The 26,550-nt window shown below is 37.7% G+C and overlaps 1 protein-coding gene across 1 annotated transcript in view; it reads right to left on the reverse strand.

The window, feature by feature from the left end:
- The window catches only part of por (Protein-serine O-palmitoleoyltransferase por), a 136,266-nt gene that overhangs the window by 48,579 nt on the left and 61,137 nt on the right, over positions 1-26,550 (reverse strand). Inside the window, exons 7-8 of the mRNA XM_090384482.1 lie at positions 22,809-22,909; positions 12,521-12,597 (exon numbers count right to left, since the gene is read on the reverse strand). Of these exons, the coding sequence (XP_090240608.1) occupies positions 12,521-12,597; positions 22,809-22,909 (178 nt within the window). The remainder of the gene's footprint in view (positions 1-12,520; positions 12,598-22,808; positions 22,910-26,550) is intronic.

Genomic DNA, 26,550 nt, shown 5'->3' on the forward strand with positions numbered 1-26,550 from the left:
AGTTCATAATATTTACAAATTTTCATTTTGTGTTTGGTTAGATTTATTGTCCAAAAACTGCCAACCTCCCGGTCCCAAGGCTACCAAAATCTGGTAGGCTCGAGACTTGGAGGCATTATCACTTTCATTATGGGGCTGGAGGCATTATCATTTTCATTATGGAGCTGGTTGCACAGCACTTGCATGAACTGGTGACCAGTTTGATGTCACTTAAGGACAGCTGAAAGCAAAGATAGACTGAAAATGCCCAGTATGGGTACAGCTAGAAAAATGTATGCTTCATGAAATATATGGTTAATCTCTTCCATAAACAGTGATCTGTTGGCATGCACAAGAAATCGATTTAACTTCACATTACCAAGGTGTTTTTTTTTTTTTTTTTTTTTTTTGCTGCTGCCATTATAACTACTTACACAGCTCATCAAAGTGCATTACTCAAGTATGGAAAAAAAACAACAGGCTGCTTAAAGTTGCTGACTTGGCTTCCCACTCCATACTAATGCCAAAGAGAAGGCTTGCTGAATGACCTTGAATCTTGTTTTTCCCTCTGCTTATATAGTTATGATGACAGCAAAAACCAAATTTAGTAGTCTTTGTTATTTAATTACAACTTTGACTGTTAACATGTGCAAGAAATTGATTCAGTTTCTGCACAGTACATTATTGAATGCAAAATGCCATCTAAACTGACAGAAGTTGCCTTTTTATAACAATTATTCATAAAGAAGAACAGTTTTTCGTATTTCTCCATTGCAAAAGTATTTTTTTCTTTAAAGCACACCCATTTGCTTTGCTAACTTTCATTTATTCATATTTAACAAATTTAAACATTATTTATAATTTGACCTAGTACTAACTTTTAGTGAATATAAATGTCTACAGGTGTAAATATGTTCAGTTGTTAGTGATTAATATTCATTAAAATGTAATTCCTCAAAACTGTTCAACCACTAGGTACTTTTTAAAATCCAGCACCTCTTAATCCATGAAGGTACCAGATTTTAGAGTTCACTGTAATATCAAAAAAGATTTTTTGGCAGACTACTAATATTTAAAACTGCACAATTTATTGAGGGGTTCAATCTTTCCCACTCACACATTATTGTTTAAATCACTGATGGAATTTGACCTTTTAATCTTACCAATCAGATAATCAACTGATACAGCAAATAAAGTTTCTTTAAGATGTAGCTGAATGAAAGCAAATGGTGCCCACACCAAGTGAATTCAGTATCTAATTGTTGACAAATAGAAAAAATTATCAACGTTTTTAGTGTGCAAACATAAATAAGTTCAAATTTCCTGCATAGAAAGGAAAGGATAGAGGCAGAGACCTAACTTCCATCTTAGATCACAGACACCAAACTCAATGATTTTATTACATTAAAAATAAATTTTGTATCCACACATCAGAAATGTTAAAAGGTTTCAGCTTTGTAAATGACAGTTCATGAACAAGTGGAAGTTTATTAGATTGACTTCAATGGGCTGTGAGGTTGTTGTTATTTGGATTTTTAGGACCATTAGCAACTAAGACCATATTGCTCCGGGGATATGTGGTGGTCATTCCCTGATCTTTCCACATCCTCCGTATTTGGTGGTCACAGGCTCGTTGTTGTTGTTGTTATTTGGTTTTTAGGAGCATTAGCAACTAAGACCACATTGCTCCTGGTCACGGGCTCGAACCCCAGTCTAAACAAGGAGTGTGTGCTACGCACTGCTGCTCCTGCCCACCTGGCTATGGAGGCGCCAAGGCTGTGAGGTAACTGTTAATAAACATCCTCAGAAAAATGAAGGTATGTGTTGTAATCAAGTAAGATTATCAATTAAAATGCACTATCTAATCATATGGTCATTTTAGCTGTAAATTGTAATGGGCTTATGCATCTGAGGTGCTACTGCTACCTAGCTGTAATTCAGCCTGGACAAACAAAGAAAAATGATAAAAAGGAATAATAAAAATAAAAGTTGATACTCATACTGGGAAGCACAACAGCACAGACCCTTGCCCAAAGTGGAACAAACTGTAATTAGCATTAGTAGAGGCATACGATGCAAGAAAGCAAACTTATGCAGCATCAGCAAAAAAAAAAAAAAAAAAAATCCTCCCATTTCACCCCTCCATTCGTTCCAAATGCCTGTCCAGCTCGGCCTTAAATTTATTTAGGCTATTAGCTTCCACAACAAAAGATGGAAGCCTGCTCCACCAATCAACTACCCGCTGGCTAAAGGCAAATCTACGCACATCTATTCTACAACTATCTTTCCTCAATTTGAAACTGTGCTCCCCTCAGGTTCTTAGTCTGAGCAAGAGGAAGAATCCCATCAGCATTCAGCTTGCTCAACCCATTAAAGGCCTTATACACCTCAATCAGATTACCTCACAGGTAATTCAGGGTTAAGCCAAGGAAACTATGCAAGAGCAACCATAAAAGCAAAATGGTAACTCTGATTCAAGAAAAAATAAAATTAGAAAAGGAAACTTAAGGTAATTTTTAAAGGACTCTCTTTAAAAATTCCAGCTCTGAGTTACAGGCTCCGAAAAACGATAAATGTTTGCCTTTTTATTTACATAATTGTTATTTTATATTGTACTTAATTCGTAGTCTTATAGTTATAGTTACGCTGGTTATTTTAATTTTAAATTAGATAAAGAGTTTTTGTGGATTAATACTTCATATAGGTAAAACCGTTATTTCGTTTGAATCTTGCAGTCATTGTTTTTGTATACAGCGGTAGGGAATTCAAATTTTTAATTGAGGTAGCTAGGTAGTTCTAACGTATAATTATATAGAGTAATATGCTTCACTGTTTCTATTAGATAGCGTAGTATTGACATTTAATTAATTTAATTTATTGATCTTATTAATTAAAAGTATCATGCACCAAACTAGAGCAGCAAAGCAACGGGCACAAAGTGGCAGGAGTGCTGTGAAAGTGAAAGTGGCAGGAGTGCGGTGGAGAATGGAGGGGGGCGATCCTCCAACGCATCACAGCCTAAAAAAATGTGCAACTTGTGAAATGTTTGCCGAACTCTCTGGAACGCAACATGATATTGCCATGGGGAATGTGTTTGTGTGTGCGCGATGTAAGGAGTGTAAGGAAATCAGGCGACAACTCGGCGTTGTTATGGGCCTATATGAGAGCTTGAAAGACAGGGTGGATGCCCTCGAAGGAACTAAATTGAGGGGCCCATCAGGCTCTCAGCTGCCCACATCAATGCCAGAGCTTGCACTTGGTCATCACGCAACACAGCGGCAACCCCCAAGGCAGAATGCGCTGGTCCCACAGGAACTAGTAGTTGTTGGTGACTCTACTGTCAGGGAAACGGGAAACATGCTTTGTAAAAAGGATAGGTGGAACAGGACCAGGGTATGTCTGCCAGGGGCAAAGGTTGATGATGTTGTAGAGCAGATATCTTTTAAGGACATAAAAGGTGATATAGTTGTACACGTTGGCACTAATGATATTAAGAGTAGGAGACCGGCAGAATTACTTAACAAGTACAGGTCACTGTTGAACAAAAGCTGAGAATTAGGGTTGAATTTTAAAGTGTCTGCAATTCTGCCCAGACACGACAGAAGGGAGTATATGATGAGAGCCTTGTCGATCAATTCGGCCCTGGAAAGATTGTGCAAGGCTCAAGGGATAGAATTTTTTTCAGCCTGGACTGTACTTGTTAACAGGAGAGACTGCTTCTACAGGGATGGGATACACTTAAATAGAAAGGGTGCAAGAATATTTGCTGATGCTACCGAGGCAGTGTTAGGTGGGTCGGAAAACTAATAGCTTGGAGGGGATACAAGGACTAATAGATTAACAGTAGCTGTAGGCAGAGGTGAAGGTGATTCTTGCACAACTTCTATTAGAATAAGTAGCGACCTGGAGCGAGGGGTGTTAGCATTAGCATTAGCATTAGTAGAGGCATTTGATGCAAGAAAGCAAGCTTATGCAGCATCAGCCAAAAAAAAAAAAAAAAAAAAAAAACCACTTCCACTTCACCCCTCTGTTCGTTCAAAATACCTGTCCAGCTGAGCCTTAAACTTATTTAGGCTATCAACCTCCACCACAAGGGATGGAAGTCTGTTCCACCAACCAACCACTCGCTGGCTAAAGGCAAATTTCCGCACGTCTATCCTACATCTGTCTTTCCTCAATTTGAATTTATGCCCTCTCAGGTGATTATTCTGAGCTAGAGGAAGAATCCCATCAGCATTGAGCATGCTTAAACCATTCAAGGCTTTATACACCTCTATCAGATCACCTCGCTGGTGCCTAGTCTCCAGACACTGTAATTTGCAAAACTTAAGCCTTTCTTCGTAAGAGCACCCCTTTGTTCCATTCACTAATCTTGTTGCCCTTCTCTGTACTCGTTCCAGCAGCTCTACATCCTTCTTGAAATGAGGCCTCCAGACCTGTATACAGTACTCTAGGTGTGGCCTGACCATCGCCTTATACAATGGAATAATCACCTCCTTATCCCTGCTGGAAAAATTCCTGTATATCATTGACAATACTCCATGAGCTACTCTTGCAGCCCGTCTGCACTGCTCAGGGAACTTCATATCTGCCTGCACAACCACCCCCAAGTCCCTTTCATTCTCTACCACTGTCAGTGTTGTACCATAGAGTTGATACGTTGCTCTGGGGTTGCTGTTTCCCATGTGTAGTACTTTACATTTGTCAATGTTAAACTTCATTTGCCACCTCTCAGCCCATCTGCTCAACCTTTCCAGATCCTGTTGCAGAAGCATAGTGTCAGTAGTGTCCTTGACAACCCTGCCAACCTTTGTATCGTCTGCAAACTTGGACATTAATCCCGATATACCATCATCAATATCATTTATAAATACAGAAAACAATAATGGACCCAACACTGAGCCCTGAGGGACTCCACTAATAACATCAGTCCACGATGAGCAGTGTCCATTGATTACCACTCTCTGTCTTCTCCCCCTCAACCACCCCTTTATCCATAGCAGCAATTTGCCTCCAATGTCACACTGCTCCAATTTGTGTAGCAGTCTTCCATGTGCAACAGTATCAAAAGCCTTTCTAAGATCCAAGTATATAATATCAAAGTTATTCCCTGCATCCAGTTCTTTTGTGACTGCATCATAGTATCCAATCAAGTTGGTCAGGCAAGACTTCCCCTTAACAAAACCATGCTGTGTCTGAGCTATAACTGAAGTCTTGTCTAAATGATCCTGCAGTGCGTCTTTAACCAGTGCCTCCATTAATTTTCCTGGAACAGAAGTCAAGCTCACAGGTCTATAATTACTTGTGTCAGCCTTTGATCCTCCTTTGTGAATTGGGGTCACATTTGCACATTTCCAGTCTATGGGTACCTCCCCTGAGTCCAAGGAAGCTCTCATAATTATGGCTAAGGGTTTGCTTACTTCCTTTGCTGCCTCCTTTAATATAACTGGATAGATCCCATCCACCCCGGGTGCCTTTCTTGTGTTTATCTTCAACAGTTTCTCCTCCACTTTACTCCCAGTTATTTCAAGATTCTGTAACTTACTGCTAGAGTTGAATACACCTCTGGCATTCCCCTCGCTGAATAACTCCTCATGTGTGAATGTCGATGCAAAATATTCATTTAGTTTGTTAGCCACCTGAGCAGGATCATCAACACTTGACCCATCAATATCAAGTGGACCAATCTGATTCATCCCTTTCCTTCTAGAGTTTACATAAGTAAAGAACTCTTTGCTGTTTTTCTTTGCATCCCTTGCCAAGGATTTCTCGTAATCTGCCTTTGCCTGCCTAACCTCCTTTGTAACTTGGTTGCATATCAACTTGTATCTATCATAGGCTTCTGTGTCATGTGTTAATTTGTAAGTATCCCCTGCATTTTTCTTCTCTGCCATATGCCTCATTAGTTCATCTGACATCCATTTTGGCCTAAACCTTGAACAATATTTCTTAGTTGGTATGTAAAGCCTAGTAGCTTCCAAGATAAGTTCTTTGAATGCTTCCCATTTTGAATTTGCTGTTGGTAACATCATCAGTTGGTCCCACTGTATAGAATTTAAATACTGTCTCAGTCCATCGTAGTCGCCTTTACGGAAGCAATAACCCTTCCCTTTACCCCTAATGGTAGTTACCTCTTTGAGTAAATCCCACTTCAGCACACTGTGATCACTGCCACCTAGTGGTTCGTTTATCTGCAGATTCTTAATGCATGAAGAATCACTGCTGATAATCAAATCAAGAGTATTACTCCCTCTAGTTGCCTCCCGAACATGCTGATGTAGAAAACAATCATCCAATAAATCCACAAAAGCCCTGCTAGTGTGTGAGTATCCAGCCCCCAAATTCCAGTCAATATCTGGGAAATTAAAATCTCCCATTATAAGACACTCTGATTTACTGGCCCACTCTATTTCCCTGTACAGTTCCTTATTATACTCATCAGAGTCATTAGGCCTATAGCACACTCCTACTCTCAATTTTGATCTCCCAATGCTTATGTCACACCAAACTGACTTGGCACTGCACTGTCCAGTCATGTCGACTATCTGTACTTCCTTGGATTTTGTGTTTCTTAACTAATAGCATAACACCTCCCCCCTTCCTATCCTGTCTATCCTTTCTGTAGACGTTGTACTCCCCAAATTGCAGTTCCGCATCCCTTATATCTGTGTGACACCACGTCTCTGATATCCCAACAATATCTGCCTTCGATGTTTTGAGCAATACCTCAAATTCATCAAATTTATTTACTAAACTCCTAGCATTGGTGTACACGCAAGTATACCTGCACCTGTTTCTATTCTTAGCTACCCTAACACAACCCATGTGTTTACTTGTACCACAATGGCTCCCAGCAGTCTCTGAAATACCATGCATCTTGTTGTGTTGGGGATTTCAGGGACGGATGGCAGTCATCCTGAAATAGGTGGGTATATGGGATGTGTTAGAGTAACTAGGAATAGGAGCATGTATACCAATGCTAGAAGTATAATAAATAAATTTGATGAATTTGAAGTGTTGGTCAAGACATCAAAGGCGGTTATTGTTGGGATAGCAGAGTCGTGGTGTCACACAGATATAAGGAATGCTGAACTGGAATTCGGGGAGTACAATGTGTACAGAAAGGATAGACAGGATAGAAAGGGAGGAGGTGTTATGCTGTTAATTAAGAAAAACATAAAATCAAAAGAAGTGCATCCAGTTGATATAGATGAACAGTGCACTGTTGAGTCAGTTTGGTGTGACATAAGCACTGTGAAAGCAAAAATAAGAGTAGGAGTGTGTTATATGCCTAATGACTCAAATGAGTACAATGAACAATTGTACAGAGAAATAAAGTGGGCTAGTAAATCGGAATGTCTTATAATGGGGGATTTTAACTTCCCAGATATTGACTGGAATTTGTGGGTTGGTCACTCACACACTAGTCAGACTTTTGTGGATTTATTGGATGACTGTTTTCTGCAGCAGCATGTATGAGAGGCAACCAGAGAGAGAGTAATACTCTTGATCTGGTTATCAGCAGTGATCATTCGTGTATTAAGAATTTGCAGATACAGGAACCACTAGGTGGCAGTGATCACAGTGTACTCATGTGGGATTTACTTAAAGATTTAATTACCATCAGGGGTAAAGGAAAGGGTTTTTGCTTCCGTAAGGGTGAGTACAGTGGTCTCCGACAGTTTTTAAATTCTGTACAGTGGGATCAACTGACGATGTTACCAACAGTAAATTCTAAGTGGGAAGCATTCAAGGAATTAATCGTGGAAGCTACTAAAAGTTTCATACCTCTTAAGAAATATTGTTCAGGGTTTAGGCCAAAATGGTTATCTAATGAACTAATGAGACTCGTAACAGAGAAGAAAAATGCATGGGATGCATATAAATTATCAAGCGACTCAGAAGCCTATGGCAGATATAAGCTAGTCTGTAATCAGGTGACAAAGGAGGTTAGGCAGGCAAAGGCAGATTACGAGAAATCCTTGGCAAAAGATGCTAAGAAAAACAGCAAGGATTTCTTTACTTATATAAACTCTAAAAGGAAGAGGATGAATCTGATTGGTCCACTTGACATCAATGGTTCAACTGTTGATGATCCTGCTCAGATAGCAAACAAAGTGAATGAGTATTTTGCATCTACATTCACACATGAGGAATTATTAAGGTTTGAAAATGGCAGAAGGTTATCAAATTGTAGCAGGATACTTAATGATTTTGTAATAACTGAAAGCAAAGTAGAGGAGAAATTGTTGAAGCTAAACATAAGAAAAGCACCTGGGGTGGATGGGATCTATCCAGTTATATTAAAGGAGGCAGCAAAGCAACTAAGCAAACCCTTAGCCGTAATTATGAGAGTATCACTGGACTTAGGGGAGGTTCCCACGGACTGGAGATGTGCAAATGTATCCCCAATTCACAAAGGGGGATCGAAGTGATACGAGTAATTACAGACCAGTTAGTTTAACTTCTGTTCCGGGTAAAATAATGGAGTCACTGGTTAAAGATGCATTGCAGGATCATCTAGACAAGACTGCAGCAATAATTAAGACACAGCATGGGATTGTTAAGGGAAAGTCTTCTCTGACAAACTTGATAGGATATTATGATGTGGTTATAAAGGATCTGGATGCAAAAATAATTTTGATATCATATATTTGGATTTCAGGAAAGCTTTTGACACTGTTGCGCATGGAAGACTATTATACAAATTGGAGCAGAATGGTATTGAGGGTAAGTTGCTACAATGGATAAAAGGATGGTTGAGTGGTAGAAGACAGAGGGTGTAATCAATGGGTGCTGCTCTTCGTGAACTAATGTTATTAGTAGAGTTCCACAGGGTTCGGTGTTGGGTCCTCTGTTGTTTTGTATATCAACGATATTGATGAAGGCTTAGTGCCAAAGTTTGCAGATGATACAAAGGTTGGCAGGGTTGTTAATGACAGTAATGGCAGTGTGCTACTGCAACAGGATCTAGATAATTTGGGCAGATGGGCTAAGAAGTGGCAACTGAAGTTAAACCTGACAAATGCAAAGTACTGCATATGGGTAGAAGTAACCCCAGAGAAACGTACCAACTGTGTGGTACTACACTTAAGGTGGTAGAAATTAAAAAGACCTGGGAGTAATTGTGCAGTCAGATATGAAGTTTTCTGAGCAATGCAGACAGGCTGCCAGGGCAGGTCATGGGGTTTTGTCAATGATATATAGGAATTTTGCTAGCATTGAGAAGTAGGTGATTGTCCCTCTGTATAAGTACAGCAGGCCCCCATTATAACGCGGTTCGCTTTACGCTAATTCGCTATAACGCTGTTCTTATATTATAACCCGTATCTGACTATAACTCTGTCACAGATCACTATAACGCTCTTTTACAGATTGCATTTTTGGCATATTTAATGAAATCGTTTCATTTGATGGAGTCGATAGCTTGAAAATGAATAGCAAAACAGCATTAAAACGTTTCCCACGCCGACTTGAGAAATTTTCTCACGCTCAGTGAAATTTTCTCGCACGCTAATTTAGTTTCAGTACAGTGACTTGTTACGTAGTTCCGAGATCAACATTTTAAAAAATGATCAAGTATATTGCTTGTAATATTTGCGTTATATGCATTTATCCGAAGTCTAGTCATCACTCAGTAGAGTATTAGACATCGTGCGTAACGGAAAGTTTACTTGAACATTGTATCGTAATTAATTCAACCAACGCAGTTACATTTTCGAAGAGCTAATAATGACTGATAGGAATGAAAATGCAACAACGTCTGGGCGCAGTACGAAGACTATAAATGTAAGAAAAAGACTGAATTTGAAAATTAAATTAGACGTTTTGAAGCGAATCGATTCCGGTCAACGACAAACGGATGTGTGCCATAATTCAGGACTTGCAACTTTAACTGTAAGAACAATTATAAAAAAATAAAGAATTAATTTTTGCAGCGGGAAAGATAGCTGTTCCACTGCAAGCAACTAGGACTAGGCCGGCTATTAGGATTGAAATGGAAAGACTTTAATTTTATTGAAGATAATATTCCAATGCAGAATTCAGTTAAGTTAAATATTAAAAAAAGAGAGAGAGAGAAAGAGATTAGCCAATATGATGATCTGAAGAAAACTCGCCTAAAAAAAAAAAATGTGGAACCATTTAAAACTGGTAAGGGCTGGTTGAATAGATTTAAAATCCAGGGAGAAGCCGCAAGTGCAGATCAAGGAGCCGAAACTTTCAAAAAAGAACTTGTTAAAATTGTTGAAGAGGGGTATTATGTGTTATACTTCTCAACAAGTTTTTAACATAGCTGAAGCAGGACTTTTGTGGAAACAAATGCCTAAAAGAAGTTCTATATTGAAAGAAGAAAAAAACATGCCAGGTTTCAAAGCGGTGAAGGATCGGTTGACTTTATTGTTGGTTGTAACGCTGCGGGGGATTTAAAATTAATACCCCTTTTAGTTTATTTGGAATAGGGCCAAAGTTCAACTCAAAATCCACACATTTGTCATGATTAAATTCATCAATTAAATTAAATTCATTATTTTAATTGGAATTTTAAATTTACTTTTGATATGCAGTAGTTACCAAATAATTATACGTATGCAATGCAGAATATTTTATATCTGCAAATATTTGAATATTAAATATTTTGACCGACATTTGTGCATCTTTTCATTACTGTTTATTATTTATTAGGAAATATCCTATGGCACCGACCGCAGCTCATAAATACATATGTTACCTTATGGGAAATCGGCGCTCACTTAGCGCGGATTCACTTAGTGCTCTGTTTTTCCAGAACGAATGATCAGCGTTAAGTGGGGGTCACCTGTACTCACCGTACAGGTCTGGAGGTCTCATTTTAGGAAGGATGTAGATTTACTTGAGCGTGTACAGAGAAGGGCAACAAGATTGGTGAGGGGAATGAAGGGATCCTCTTACCAAGAGAGGCTTAAGTTCTGCAAATTGCAGTGGCTAGAGACTAGGCACTTGTGCGGTGATCTGATTGAGGTGTATTTTTTTTTTATGAAAACCCCAAACACGAAAGGTATCAAAACCTATAGTACTTAGTACCGTGCATGGGTTGAAGGAGAAGTATGGGGGGGGATGCCGAAAACATTGCTCTAGAGTCTAAACATGGGTTTCACCACTTCAAGCCTCCAATAAGCAAAGTGGTGGTATTTCACCGGTTGATGAAAGTCATCTACCACCTATAACATAAGGCCTTGAATGGGTTGAGCATGCTGAATTCTAATGGGATCCTTCCACTTGTTCAGATTACGAACCTAAGGGGGCATAAATTCAAGTTAAGAAAGGACAGATGTAAAATAGATGTGCGGAAATTTGCCTTTGGCCAGCAGGTGGTTAATTGCTGGAACAAACTTCCATCTGTCGTTGTGGAAGTTGATAGGTTGAATAAATTTAAGGAGGAACTGGACAGGAATTTGGAGGGAATGGTGTGATTTTTTTTTTTTTTTTTTTCTTTTTCGCTGATGCTGCATAAGCTCATACACTTGCTTTCTTGCATCACATGCCACTACTACTACTACATAAAGAAAAATATGGAGAAGCACAGTAACTTCATCTTCAGTGTGGCATCAGCTACTATGGATTCTGATATTTCACACATGGTCTGTATGTGAGGAAAGTTAACTGGCCATGGATGATTATATGTGACAGAAAGACCAAGGAACAATGAACATGTGCTTAAGTATGGAAAACAACTTGCAGGACAATACCAGGAGGAATAAAAAACAAAAAGTAGGAAAAAAAAAGAAAAAAAGATTACAAACAAGAACAAATAAACAAGTAATATGAAAAGCATGACAAGGAAATAAGATAAAATAAAAATAACAAAGTCAAAATTTAGAAACTATAATACAGTGAAAGCCTGAGAGATTGAAAAGAAAATAAACCGACGCAAAGCTGCCATAAGGGGAGAGCAAGGGTAGGGGAGGAGAGTTTGCAGAAAATGGAAAAGAAATTATATTAAAGTGTTAGATAAAGGAAAGAGAAGACATGGTTGTGTAATCTTAAATGAACTGATAAATTAAATTAGAAATGAGAACTAAGTGGAAAACAGGGGCTGAAAAATTTGGAAAGATAAATAAACAAAGGGAAGCCATAATGGAGAATGACAAAGGTTTGGGGGGTTTGGATAGAAACTAGAAAGAAAATAAATACATTACTTATAATGTATTTAGCTTCAATTTTGATTGTTCTATTCTCCAATTGTATTATCTTTGCATGTTGCTTTTTTTTTTTTTAATCAATGACTGAATTTTAATACTATGCTATTTACTTTTTTTGTTATGGTCAGCTTTTGAAAATATTGCAATTATGGTGATTAAGTAAGCAGTCAATAGAAGAAAAGTATGAGTAATAAAAATGAAGAAATTTCAAAAACTCTGAATGGAATGAACCAAACATTTAAAATGGAAACTGAGCAGAATTTATGCACAAGATATATAAGCAAAAAAAAGTCATTATTATATCTATATACATTTATAATATAATAAAAACTTTTAGTAGGGGAAAAAAAATTCTCGCTTACATGCAGAAGGGAACTTGCTGCATATGTCAAAAACACTGCCACAAAATTACCAAGAGGTTTGGCTGTTTTAAATACATCTGGAAAAAAAAAAAAAAAAAAAAACTTTATAAACTAATAATAATATTATGATCTATCAGCTATTCAAAACAATATGAAATTTCTGCTCCATGTTTCCAATACTTTTTCACTATACACACATATATACACCGATGAGACAAAACATGACTACCTACCTAATATGATGTTGGTCCTCCATGTGCAGCCAAAACAGCTCGTACCTGGCAAGGCATGGATGCTACAAGATTTCTAAATGTGTCTTGTGGTATCTTACCAGATACCACAAGACACTTTTACCAACACGTAACCAGCAGATCCTTGAACTCTTGTAAGATTCATGGTTGAGATGCCACAGGTTGGAGTTGTTGTTCCAACACAAACCACAAATGCTCAATGGGACTGATGTCTGAGAAATCTGGAGGCTAGGGCAATACCTGGAAGTTTTCCTCATGTTCTGTGAACCAGTCTCGAACAATACGGGCGGCGTGGCATGGCGCATTATCCTGCTGAAAGACGGTACTGCCAGATGAGAAGACCATTGCCACGAAAGGGTGTACCTGGTCAGCAATGATGTTTAGGTAGGTGGTAGACGTCAGAGTGCCCGGCACATGGATGACTGGACCCAGGGTTTCCCAGCAGAACATCACCCAAAGCATGACACCGCCGCCACTACCGGCTTGTTTGATCCCACAGGTTTTTTTTTTTTTTTTTTATGAAAACCCCAAACACGAAAGGCATCAAAACCTATAGCACTTAGTACCGTGCATGGGTTGAAGGAGAAGTATGGGGGGGGGGGGGGGCAATGCCGGAAACTTTGCTCTATAGACTAAACATGGATTTCACCACTTCAAGCCTCCAATAAGCAAAGTGGTGGTATTTCACCGGTTGATGAAAGTCATCTAGCAGAGATGGGAGAAATCCCAGGTGCCATCTGACACGAACATACCTTATAGTGCATCCAGGTGCCATTACATCCCTAGGTAAATGATTCACACGTACCAGGCCGTCCACATGGTGCAACAGGAAATGTGATTCATCGGACGAGATGACCTTCTTCAAATTACTCAAGGTCCAGTTTCAATGCTCGCATGCCCATTGTTAGCATGAGCATTCGTAGCGGCCTGCAGCTACGCAGCCCCATTTTCAGCAGGATTCGATGTACTGTGTGTGTTGTGACACATTACTCCCATCACCAGCATTCCAATTACCAGCGAGTTGTGCCACAGTCTTCCTTCTGTTGCCACATACCACCAGGGAGAGCCTTCGCTCACCTCAAGCATCGATGAGCTGTGGTCATCCAAAACCTTGCTGGTGGTTTGTGGGATTTCCCTCCTCGGACCACTTTCAGTAGGTACTAATCACAGCTGACCATGAGCACCCCACCAGCCGTGCCATTTCGGATATGCTCTGACTCAGTCGTATGGCCATTACAATTTGGCCTTTGTCAAACTTGCTTAAGTCTGCTGCCTTTCCATTCCGAAGAACAAGAATAACACTAATTAAGAGAGCTCAGTACAGGTGTTTTTTATACCATGTCCTGTCCCGTGTCGTAGTTTATAAATTCTATAAATTTATAAAATTTTTAGAATTTTATAAATTCTTGGTAATCCTACCAAGTATTTATAAAATTTAGTTAGCAGTATTAGTATGTAGCATTAATGCTAATGCTAACCAATTAGCCATTATATATAAATACAATACTCTATAATTTAGAGTATTGTATTTATAATTTCAATCTCATACTGTCTGATTCAGTATGAGATTGAAAGGACAACAGAATATATCTTAATAATGCCACTTTAACTTGTATTAGCCTGGAGTCCTCCACATTAAACACAGCTACAAAAGAAGAGTTCAAAGAGGCCTAGGTGGTCCAAACGAACCCAGGGACCTTTGAGTTCCTTTATTTATGTTAATAAATTAGAATGGGGAAATATTTGCAATTCTCAAGCGGTCTTCTTTGCACTTGGCTGCACCTGACGTTCAACAAGCTTCCCCAAAATTATGTAATTGACAAAAGCAAAAATAACAGTAGAAACAAACCTATAATTACTGATGTTCCCTGCTCCCACAAGCAGCAAACTTATGCTGCATTTCAGACAGGTTTATGATTTAAGGCCTGTTAGGCACATTAGTAGCTATTTATGAGTAAGTACCATTCATCAATAACTAATATAATATTAATAACTATTTTAATAAAATATAAATTCATTCACTTAAATGGACATTCCTCTGGACTACTTAATGGGGACTTTTAGCAGACAAATATCCATTCAAAATGAATACCATGTGTATACCCATTTCTGTTGATCGAATATCAGTTTTACAATTTAATAAATTTTGTGTGGAGGCTAATGGGACTAAAAACCACTGTTTTACTGTACAAAGGGTACTAGGAAAGTTTTGCAATACAGCTTTGTTTATTTAATTTTTTCAAAGTAATTTCCTCTACATTCAATACACCTCTCCATCCTCCGAAACCAATCTTTAAACCAGTTCTGCCAAGTTTCACTAGGGAGTAAAGCACACTCGTTGTCCCAAGCCCGTAGAAGGTCCTCATCACTGGAAAACCGCCTCCCTTTTAGCTTCATTTTCACATGCGGGAACAGTGCAAAGTCGCAGGGAGCAAGGTCTGGAATATAGGGAGGGTGCTCCAAAAGTTTCAGTCCTGTCGTGGTCAAATATTCGGTGCAGGCTTTGGCGCGGTGAGCTGCAGCATTATTGTGATGGAGGTACCAGGTGTCCATTCTTGACTTTGGCCGCAGGTTCTTCATAGATCCAATGACTTTAGGCAGGCATTGTTCAGTATACCACTTAGCTGTGACTGTCTTATGCGTGTCCAAAACGACACGTTCCACAATTCCACTCGATTTGAAAAATACAGCTATCATTTTCTTCTTTACAGATCGGGATTTTCTGACAATTACGGGTGTGTCGTCATCATCAAAGACCCAAACTTTGTTTTGAGCCTTGGTCAGCAGATCGTAATAGTACAGCCAAGTCTCGTCACCTGTCACGATGTTGTTCACATACCGAGATTGTCCCTTATCAAACTTTTTTAACATCTCCCGGCACCAAGTCACACGTCGTGTCATCTGCTCTTCAGTCAGTTGATGCGGCACCCAGAGAGAACAAAGTTTCTTCACGTGCAAATGATCTTGCAGAATCGAACGAATTGCTGGTGCATTTAGGCCCAAAGTATCCTCTATCTGTTGGTAAGTCACTCGCCTGTTTTCGTCAAGCATTTTCCTCACAGCAGTAACGTTTTCCTCCGTAACTGACGTTCGTGGCCTTCCCGGCCTCTCAGAATCCTCCAGAGTGAAATTTCCCCTTTGGAATTCTCTATACCACCTGAATATCGTTGTACGATGTGGACAATCATCATCTAGTGCAAGAGTCATTTCTTCTAAGCACTGGTCTATGGTTAAACCACGCACGAAATTATACCGCAAAACTGTCCTTATCTCATTTCGTGACCACGATGCCATCGCAAGCACTTTACACTCTCACTACTAATGAATAACTGAGCCCATCGACTTGGCGCGGCGGCTACTATGCACGTATGAACATGTCTCAACATGCAGCAACAAGCAGCTTCCTGTGATTCATTGTTGCGTCATATTGCAAAACTTTCCTAGTACCCTTTGTATTTAAAAGATCTTCATTTACTGTATTTAGAAGATCTTCACTCATTCAGCAGCCAGAAAGAAAGGAACAGATTTCTTAATGGCTGCCAAATGAGCACTTTTAAAGTGGCATCTAGTATTCAATAAAGTGATTACGAACCACAAATAATAAAAATAAAATTAAGAAATCAAAAATAAAGATTATAAATGTAATGAAGAATTAATACAAGATAGACTAAAATTAATACTAAAACTTTTTTAGTATAAACAGCCAACAAATGCTCAGAAAGATTATTTATACCCCCCCCCCCCAACTAAATGCAAAACAACCTACAATGTACTATAGCAGTGACATAAATTTTATTACTATTTTTTATAATTTTATGCAACAAAATTATGAGTTTAGGGTTAATTAAACCTAAATTCAAGATAACCAATTTTCATATTTTAAAAAAATTATTTATTATAATTCAGTGCTATTCCTCAGTAGTCTTTAGATGACACTTCTGGTTGTGTAACAGCACTTCACCAAGTAGTCAGAGTAGACTGCATGTAGCCCTGACTGCTAGTTAAGAATATATTAAGGCTTCTTTCTCTGATGAATAGCTGTTCCTCTCTGATTTAGTTTTTTTTTTTTTTTTTTTGTGGTCACTAAATATGAAGCTGTGCTCTATATGGATTATGTTTGTAAACTGTTTTTTTTTTTTTTTTTTGTTAGTTGTTGGTGCATTGGCTTCTGTGGCCATAATGCATCTCCCAAAGTTTTTGCATTTTACTCTGATCCAAGCCCAAGGCGGGATTCGAACCCGCGACCTGTGGGTTGCCAGGCAGGCACAGTTTACAAGCTGACCGGGCTAGCCACCTGGCTAGCCCGGTCAGCTTGTAAACTATTGAATAACAGTCACCTTGGTGATTGTTATTCAACAGCCTTTGTCAATTCCATTAAAAAATAAATATCAGCATTAGTTGAGGCATATGATGCAAGAAGGCAAGCTTATTAAAAACAAGTAATATAAAAAAAAAATTTTTTAAGTCAATTCCTACTTAGGTCAACAAAGAAAAATTTTATTTTAGTTACTTTTTATTAAATAATTACAATTAATATAAATATGTACATACATATGACAGAATCACAATATTAAGTGGCAAAATAGAAAGCGAATTTCCTTGCAATTTTCCATTTTCCTTTCTATATATGGTGTTGGACTATTATTTTTATTCACATGTTTCATTTTCCATTTTGTTCCCTCCTTGACTCAGACTAGAACCCAGAATGAAAAAAGAAATTTTTTTCCAGCGATCTACACGCTTCGCCACTGACGGTATTTATTCCTAAATTTATATCCTGCTAAATATCTTATATAAGAGAAATTTTTTTCTCCCATATAAAACTAAAATTAATTAATTAAATTTAATTAATGAATTAATATTTGAAAAAACTGTATTAACATCAAGTGTCATCCACTACAAGTTTAAAAAAATGTATTTGAACTTGAGTGGATGAATAACAAAAATTTATCAAAAAATTATTGATTTTCGCAAGAATTGAACTCGCATTCTTCACCTTCACGTGAAAAATACTGAAATCCTTGCATTTTACTGATTGAGCTACTGCCTGTTGATTTCAATTTTATTCCTAAATTTATATCCTGCTAAATATCTTATATAAGAGAAATTTTTTTCTCCCATATAAAACTAAAATTAATTAATTAAATTTAATTAATGAATTAATATTTGAAAAAACTGTATTAACATCAAGTGTCATCCACTACAAGTTTAAAAAAATTTATTTGAACTTGAGTGGATGAATAAAAAGTATTTTATTAACGATTGAAATTTTGAACAAGATATATAAATATATATAGGGAGAGTGTGAACTAATAGTAGGAATTGAAAAAGCAAGCTTATCAGCCAAAAAAAAAAAAAAACTTCCGATTTCACCCAACCGGTCACTCCAAATGTTTGTCTAGTTCAGCTTTAAATTTATTTAAGCTATCAACTTCCACAACAACAGATGGATGTCTATCCCAGCAATCAACTACCTGCTGGCTAAAGGCAAACTTCTGCACATCTATTCTACAACTTCTTTCCTCAATTTGAATCTATTTGCACTGCTAAGAGAAATTCATATATGACTGCACAATTACCCCCAGGTCTTTTTCATTCACCTCCCTGAGTGTAGTACCTCACAGTTGGTACATTTCTCTTGGGTTACTGCTACCCATATGCAGTACTTTGCATTTGTCAATGTTAAACTTCAGTTGCCACTTCTCAACCCACCTACCTAACTTTTCTAGATCCTGTTGCAGTAGCATACTGTCTTTACTATTATTAACAACTCTGCCACCGTTTGTATCGTCTACAAACTTGGACACTAAGCGTGATATAACTTCATAGATATCATTGATAAATACACAAGAATGGGCCCAGCACTGGACCCTGGGGAACTCCACTAATAACATTAGTCCACATAGAGCAGTGTCCATTTATTACCACTCTCTGCTGTCTCACACTCAACCATCTCTTTATCCATTGCAGTAACTTGCCCTTAATGCCATACCGCTCCAATTTGTATAGCAGTCTTCCATGTGCAACAGTATCAAAGCTTTACTGAAATCCAAGTATATGATATCAAAATTATTTTTTGCATTCAGTTCCTTTGTGACCACATTGTAGTATCCAATCAAATTGGTCAGACAAGACTTCCCCTTAACAAATCCATGCTGTGTCTGAACTATTACTGCTGTCTTGTCTAGGTGATCCTGTATCACCTCTTTAACCAAGTGACTCCATTATTTTTCCTGGAACAGAAGTTAAACTAACAGGTCTATAATTATTTGTGTCACCCTTTGAACCCCCTTTGTGAATTGGGGATACATTTGCACATCTCCATCCACGGAGACCTCCCCTGACTCTAAGGATGCTCTCATAATTATGGCTAAGGGTTTGCTTACTTCCCTTGCTACCTCTTTCATTATAACTGGATAGATTCCATCTGCCCCAGGTGTCTTTTTTATGTTTAACTACATCAGAAATATCAGAAGCAATAAGAGACCCTGTACTAAACTTGCAGTGTGCCACACTAGTGATCCCAGTAAATTTAGAGCAAGAGCCATTCATAGGAAAAATGGTGTTTTCAACCATTTATCTAATATAGTATCTTCCTACCAATAATAACATATTGTTCTATATATTATAATTTATATAAGGTCATTCATATGGGACTGTATTACAAAATAGCTTATCAAATGAATTGGACATGATTTCCCTTTCATAAACAACTATGCTGTGTTTCTTGCTCAGATGTTCCCAGAATACATCCTTAACCATGAACTCCATAATTATTCCTGCCACACAAGTTAAATTTCAGTTTGATAATTATTCATTTCATCCCTGGTACCACCTTTGTAAACTGGAGAGATATTACACAACTATAACCCGTTGGAACTTCACCTGAGTCAACAAATGTGCTGTTACATTATAATGGGTGCACAATTTCATATTTTTGAGCAGGTACACAATTTTATAACCTTAAAAATCATTCAGAATTGTTTTCCTTGACAGCACCCTTTATTTCCATACTATAATAAAAACAAACTATGAGAATAATCCTTTTTACTTATTGAAATTTATTTAAATACATTTTTAAAATGAATACCCTCCCAAGTAACATGCTTTATATACAGGCATGTGCTCTTTTTCTATAGTCAACTCCCACATTTGAGAGTATCTTTAGTGCTGCCATGGGAAGAACAATGTGTTGCTTCAGCCAGTTACTCTGCATGCAGTGGTAAGAGTCATTATGAAAATGTAAAGCCAGTTTGCTTCAGCAACTGTATGACACAGACAAGTATTTTTAAACTTTCAGTCTGGAATACTTGCCTATAACTATTGTGAAAATAGTGTCAAAGGTGAAACTAGTCCTGTTATTTTATTTTTTATGGTCAAACTTGTATGACAAATCATTAATGATGCAGATCAAAATGAAAGACAACAATTGAGAATAATGAAATTGACATTGTTTTAATATCACTCTGAAGGTACATAATTTTGTTAAAGAGCTTTGGCATACATTATGCAAAGGAAAGCCCATCTGGGAATTAATATTAGAAAATTAAAAATAGTTCTGTGGTTCCATGATATTAACCAATTTACTTCTTACCATAGGTTTAAGGTAAGGTAATAGTAGTAGTAGTAGTGGCATGTGATGCAAGAAAGCAAGTGTATGAGCTTATGCAGCATCAGCCAAAAAAAAAAAAAAAAAAAAATCACACCATTCCCTCCAAATGCCTGTCCAGTTCCTCCTCAAATTTATTCAACCTATCAACTTCCACAACGTCAGATGGAAGTTTGTTCCGGCAATTAACCACCCGCTGGCTAAAGGCAAATTTCCGCACATCTATTCTACATCTGTCTCTTCTCAATTTGAATTTATGCCCCCTTAGGTTCGTAATCTGAACAAGTGGAAGGATCCCATCAGAATTCAGCGTGCTCAACCCATTCAAGGCCTTATACACCTCAATCAGATCACCGCGCAGGTGCCCAGTCTCCAGCCACTGCAATTTGCAGAACTTAAGCCTCTCTTGGTAAGAGGATCCCTTCATTCCCCTCACCAATCTTGTTGCCCTTCTCTGTACACGTTCAAGTAAATCTACATCCTTCCTAAAATGAGGCCTCCAGACCTGTACGCAGTAATCAAGGCGTGGCCTTGAGTACTTATACAGAGGGACAATCACCTCCTTCTCCCTGCTAGCAAAATTCCTATATATCATTGACAAAACCCCATGACCTGCCCTGGCAGCCTGTCTGCATTGCTCAGAAAACTTCATATCTGACTGCACAATTACTCCCAGATCTTTTTCATTTTCTACCACCTTAAGTGTAGTACCACACAGTTGGTACGTTTCTCTGGGTTACTTCTACCCATATGCAGTACTTTGCATTTGTCAAGGTTAAACTTCAGTTTAACCTTGACAAATGCAAAGTACTTTGTCAAGGTTAAACTTTGTCAAGGTTACACTTTGTCAAAGTGTAACCTTGACAAATACAAATGCATTATCTAGATCCTGTTGCAGTAGCACACTGCCATTACTGTCATTAACAACCCTGCCAACCTTTGTATCATCTGCAAACTTTGACATTAAGCCTGATATACCTTCATCAATATCATTGATAAATATTCAAAACAACAGTGGACCTAACACCGAACCCTGTGGGACACCACTAATAACATTAGCCCACGAAGAGCAGCACCCATTGATTACCACCCTCTGTCTTTTCCCACTTAACCATCCTTTTATCCATTGTAGCAACTTACCCTTAATACCATTCTGCTTCAATTTGTACAATAGTCTTCCATGCGCAACAGGGTAGGCAGGTAAGTAGGAGGACTTGATGCATTATTTACCACACAATTTTTACTATTCCACAACAAACAGCAAAATCAATGAAAAACAGTGAATAGCAAAATCGATAAAAAAAATTAATCAAACAAATTTTTAAGTCAACAAAACTCCATTAATACATTATTTTTCATCAAGAGATAAAATTATTAATATAGAGTGAACATTGACAATATGACATTGGTCAGTGCATTTACATCATTACTACATAGCTGAATTTTCTTTAGACAAACTGAAGTTTGTACATTGGCATCATTATTGTAACATCTCATATTGTGAAATCCTTCACAACAAGTTGCCCTCATGCTTCAAAGAAGTGACACTTTCCCATTAGGGGAACCTACTAGTACTTAATTTCCATTTGAATCCCACCACTCAGACATCACTGTTTTGAAGCTATTTGGCTTCTCATCAATGAGTGGGTAGGTACCCAGAGTTATACGGGGTGAAAAACCCAGTTGTCACTTATTCACACAATATGAGTGATGCTAAACAGTGTACATTCACACAATATGAGTGATGCCAAACAGTGTTCAAAATATCAAAAATTCAAACTATTAAATTGGTAGTGCATTTGCATCATTACTACATAGTTGAATTTTTTTGGGAGGTGCAACTGCACTTTAATGTATAACATAAAAGGTATATTTCAACTTAAACTGTTAAAATATAATAAATATTTAATCAACACATGTGCCAGGTATTCATACTATAATTTTATAATTTTCAAGGAAGAAATCACTGAAAATTACACTCTCTATCACAGGAAAACCCTTGACAGGTTTAATCAGTGGTGCTTCTACCAGCCTCATAATTAAAAGTAAGACAAACTGTTGTAGGAATAACAGATGTAGTATTCACTGATATATAGAAAGATATAAAAAAATAAATAAATAAAGAAAGGCTAAAAAAAAGAATAAATAAAAAATGGCTTATCTAAATTAACAATATATTGCACTGATTAGGATCAAAATTTGAAAATTATAGGAAATACAAGAAATCATATACAAAAAACAGTTTTTATTTCAAAACACACAGGAATAAACAGAACAGTAGAAACACTGATTAATACAATCTGAAAATATATAAAAAAATTAATAAATAACACAACAAAATTGTATAAAATTGTACAGCATCCTCTTGCAAAACAAGATTTAACTTATACTGTATTAGCATTTAAAGAAAAAACACCAGCTTACATACAAGTCTTGAGCCAATAATGCATGGGAACATTCCAGTAGATGACAACTTCAACTAACGAGCGAGGAACTTCAATTCGATCAGGAAAAGCAACAGGAAATTCCCTATAGTTAAGTTAAATTGAAAATATTAAACTAATCCTTAAAAAAATCCATCTCATGAATTTTAATTTAGATATTTAAAACTTTAAATATAACAAAGAAAAGTGATTCAGAAGTATAAATGGTAGAGTGCTTAATATTACCTGAGTTAAAGGCAGATCAATTTTTAGAGTAAATATAGCATATCCCTAAATTTAGGCACATTCTAAAACATTATATCATAGTTATGATTTTATGTCTTAGGAGCAATTAATTAATTATTATCAGTGGTAGTATTGGAAAATGATACAAGAAAGCAAGCTTTTACATCATCAGCCAAAAAAACAAATTAAAAAAAAAAAAAAAAAAAAACACTACCAAACTCATCTGTCCATATACAATATGTCTAATTCTTTCTTAAGTTTATTCAAAATCCTACTTCCACAACACCAGATGGTACTTTGCATCAACAATCAATTACTGTCTGGACGAAAGCAAATTTATGTGCATCTATACTTTTTAAAATTTTTTGAGTTTTGTCCAGAAAAGAGTTAGAATACCATTATCATTTAGCTTACTCAAACTATTTAAAACCTTAAACAATTCAGTCAGATCTACACACAAGTGCCTAGTTTCCAAGAACAGCAATTTGCAGAATTCAAATCTTGTGGTAAGAGTACCACTTTGTGTTCTTGACTAATCTTGCGAGATATAAGACAAGCCTGAGTTTTAGAAGGGTTGAAATCAACTAAGTTGTCTTTGCCACACTGGAGAATTACCTGAAGATCGGCATTTAAGGAACTGGTAGCAGATTTTCGAGAAGTTGAAGCTGATTGAGCAGGACAAGGTTTCTCAAAATGGAAAGTGGAATGCAATGTGCTTTCATCGGCACTATGGATAGGATTTCCAGTCAATGGAAGAAGGTCATTAATATAAAAGAGGAAAGGAGTGGGGGAAAGAACTGAACCTTGGGGGACACCGGCATTAGTAGAGAAGTTAGAAGACAGAGAGCCATCTACCATTACCCTCAATGAGCGATCAGAGAAAAAACTGGATAACCAATTACTAAAAACAGTTGGCAAACCATGAGATGAAAGCTTGTTTAGAAGACCTTTATGCCGAACATGATCGAAAGCCTTTGAGATGTCAAGAGCAACTACTTGTGTTTCACCGAACCTTTCCATTGAATTAGTCCATAAATGGGTAACATAAGCCAGAATATTACCAGTGGATCGATACTGACGGAATCCATACTGGCGATCGTTGATCAGACGGAAGGTTTCTATGTAGTTTAAGAGTTGGCGGTTAATTGATTTCTCCATTACTTTAGAAAGAGTAGAAGTAATTGCAATGGGAGGATAATTGGATGGGAGGGATTTGTCACGCTTTTTAGGAACTGGCTAGATAGGAGCAAATTTCCAAGCAGAAGAAAAACAACTTTGGAATAAGAAAGTGAAAAAAGGCGGCAAAGAGTAGGAGTAACTTCAAGAGCACAGGTTTTGAGAACAAGTGGAGAAATACCATCGGGACCTGGAGCTTTCGTAGCATCAAGATTCGTTAAAATCCTTCTGACATCCTTTTGACGGAAGACCACAAGAGGCATTGAATGGAGCGTGTTGGGAATGGCAGGAGGTGTTTTCCCAAGATCATTAATACATGAGTTGGAAGGAAAATGGGATGCTAGCAGGTCAGCTTTATCCTTGGTTGAAGTGACAACAGAACCATCTAGTTTGGACAGAGGTGGGAGCAGAGATGGGCAAAAGTTGCGGCCAATAGCTCTGGCAAGAGACCAGAATGCTCGGCTATCATTAGGACAAGAAGCAAGTTTTCTACTCTTAGCCTGTTCAAACTCTAGTTTGGACTGATTAATAACTGCTTTACAATTGTTGTGAGCTTTGGTGTAGGCATAACATGAAACTGAAGAATTAGAAACAAGCCAATTACTATATGCAACATTCTTCTCTTGAACAGCCTTAGCACATTTATTGGAAAACCAAGGTTTAGATAAAGGATGAGATTTTAAAGTGGAGTGTGGGATAAAGGATTCCATTCCTGCAAGAATAATTTCACTAACACGATCTGAGCAAACGTTGACATCAGAAATTTTGAAGCAATAACCCGACCAAGGAAAAGAAGTCTTGCAGGTCATCCCATTTTGCATTCTTGTAATGCCAAACAACACGAGGTTGGGAATAGCCATGAAATAAAGGTTCCATTGGAGAAGAGACAATCACCAAGTTGTGATCTGAAGTGCCTAAAGGACCTCTCACTTCAACTGTGTGCTGAGAAGGGTTGTTTGTGAGAAAAAGATCAAGTGTATTGGCTGTATGATTAGGATTGTCTGGTATTCTTGTAGGTAAATGAAGAATCTGTGCAAGGTCATTAATAACTGCAAAAGCCTCAGCATCTCGACCAGCTGGGGTCGGTGTGACTAGAAAACAGAAGCCAGCTGGAGTTGTGAACATTAAAATCACCAAGGAAAATTACCTCACTGTTAGGAAAGTTGGACTGGAGAAAGTCAAGTTGCAAAGAGAGGAAGTCAAAGAGCTCCAAGTGATTAGTGGAGTTGGGAGAACGGGAGAGACAACAGATGAATTTGACATAATCAGGTAGAGAGATTTTAAGCCAGAGAAGATCAAAGAAAATTTATGCCAAAAAAAATTGCCAAGTCTCTGACAGGGAATATTAGAACGGACATATGCACAAGTACCACCTTTGAGGTGAAAGGAATCATACAGCGAATAATTTGGGCATCTGAGATGAGCAGTAGTTGAATCAACCGATAACTGAGATTCTGTCAGAAAAAGTACATGGGGTTTGGCAGACTGCAAGTGGATATGGATATCGTTGAGTTTAGAATTGAGACCACGTATATTTGTGAAATGAATTAAGAAGTGTTACTGCAACATAGTAACTAATCAGATTGGTCAGACAGGATTCTTCCTCAACAAACATGTGATTTCTGTATAATTCCATTCTTGTTATGATGATCCTGCAATACTTAATCGCTGACTCCACTGTTTTCTCTGGAACAGAAGTCAAGTTTACAGGTCTATAATTACTCATGTTGCCCTTTTCCTTATTTGCAGATAGGAGACAAATTTGCACATCTCAAATCTATAGGAATCCCCCAAATACAAGGAATCCAAGAGTGCTCTCATAATTATGGGCAATGGTTTCCTTACCTCTTCTGCTACTTCTACAGGGTGTCTCAAAAATATTGGTACAAACGTTTAGGGGAGGTTTGTTTGTTTGTTTGTTTGTTTGGTTTGGTTTTATTGGCACATTAGCTACTAAGGCTATAATGCGCCAAGACCAGATAGGGGAGGTAGGTAACATCTAAAGGAATGTGAATCGCATAGGAACCCATAACCGGAAACGTCACGGGAAAGTAGTAGCAGAGGCACAAGAAGCAGAAATGACACAAGACAGTAATTACTGGCAAACATTTTTGACATAATATTAACAATGGAGTACGAGATGGATGCATTTCATGATGTTACAACGGATGCTCGAAGGTTCCACCATGACACGCGATGCATGCGTGACACAGATGCAGCATGGATTGGTGGACATGATCGAACACACCAGGAGTTTCTTTGACAGTAGCAACAGTGCAGACGAGTCTCGCCACGAGATCCATTTCCATCTCCACAGGCGATTCA

The sequence above is a fragment of the Mastigoproctus giganteus genome, chromosome 11, assembly GCF_048544385.1.
Source record: "Mastigoproctus giganteus isolate SK-2022 chromosome 11, ASM4854438v1, whole genome shotgun sequence".
In the NCBI taxonomy this organism is placed as follows: Eukaryota; Metazoa; Arthropoda; class Arachnida; order Uropygi; family Thelyphonidae; genus Mastigoproctus; species Mastigoproctus giganteus.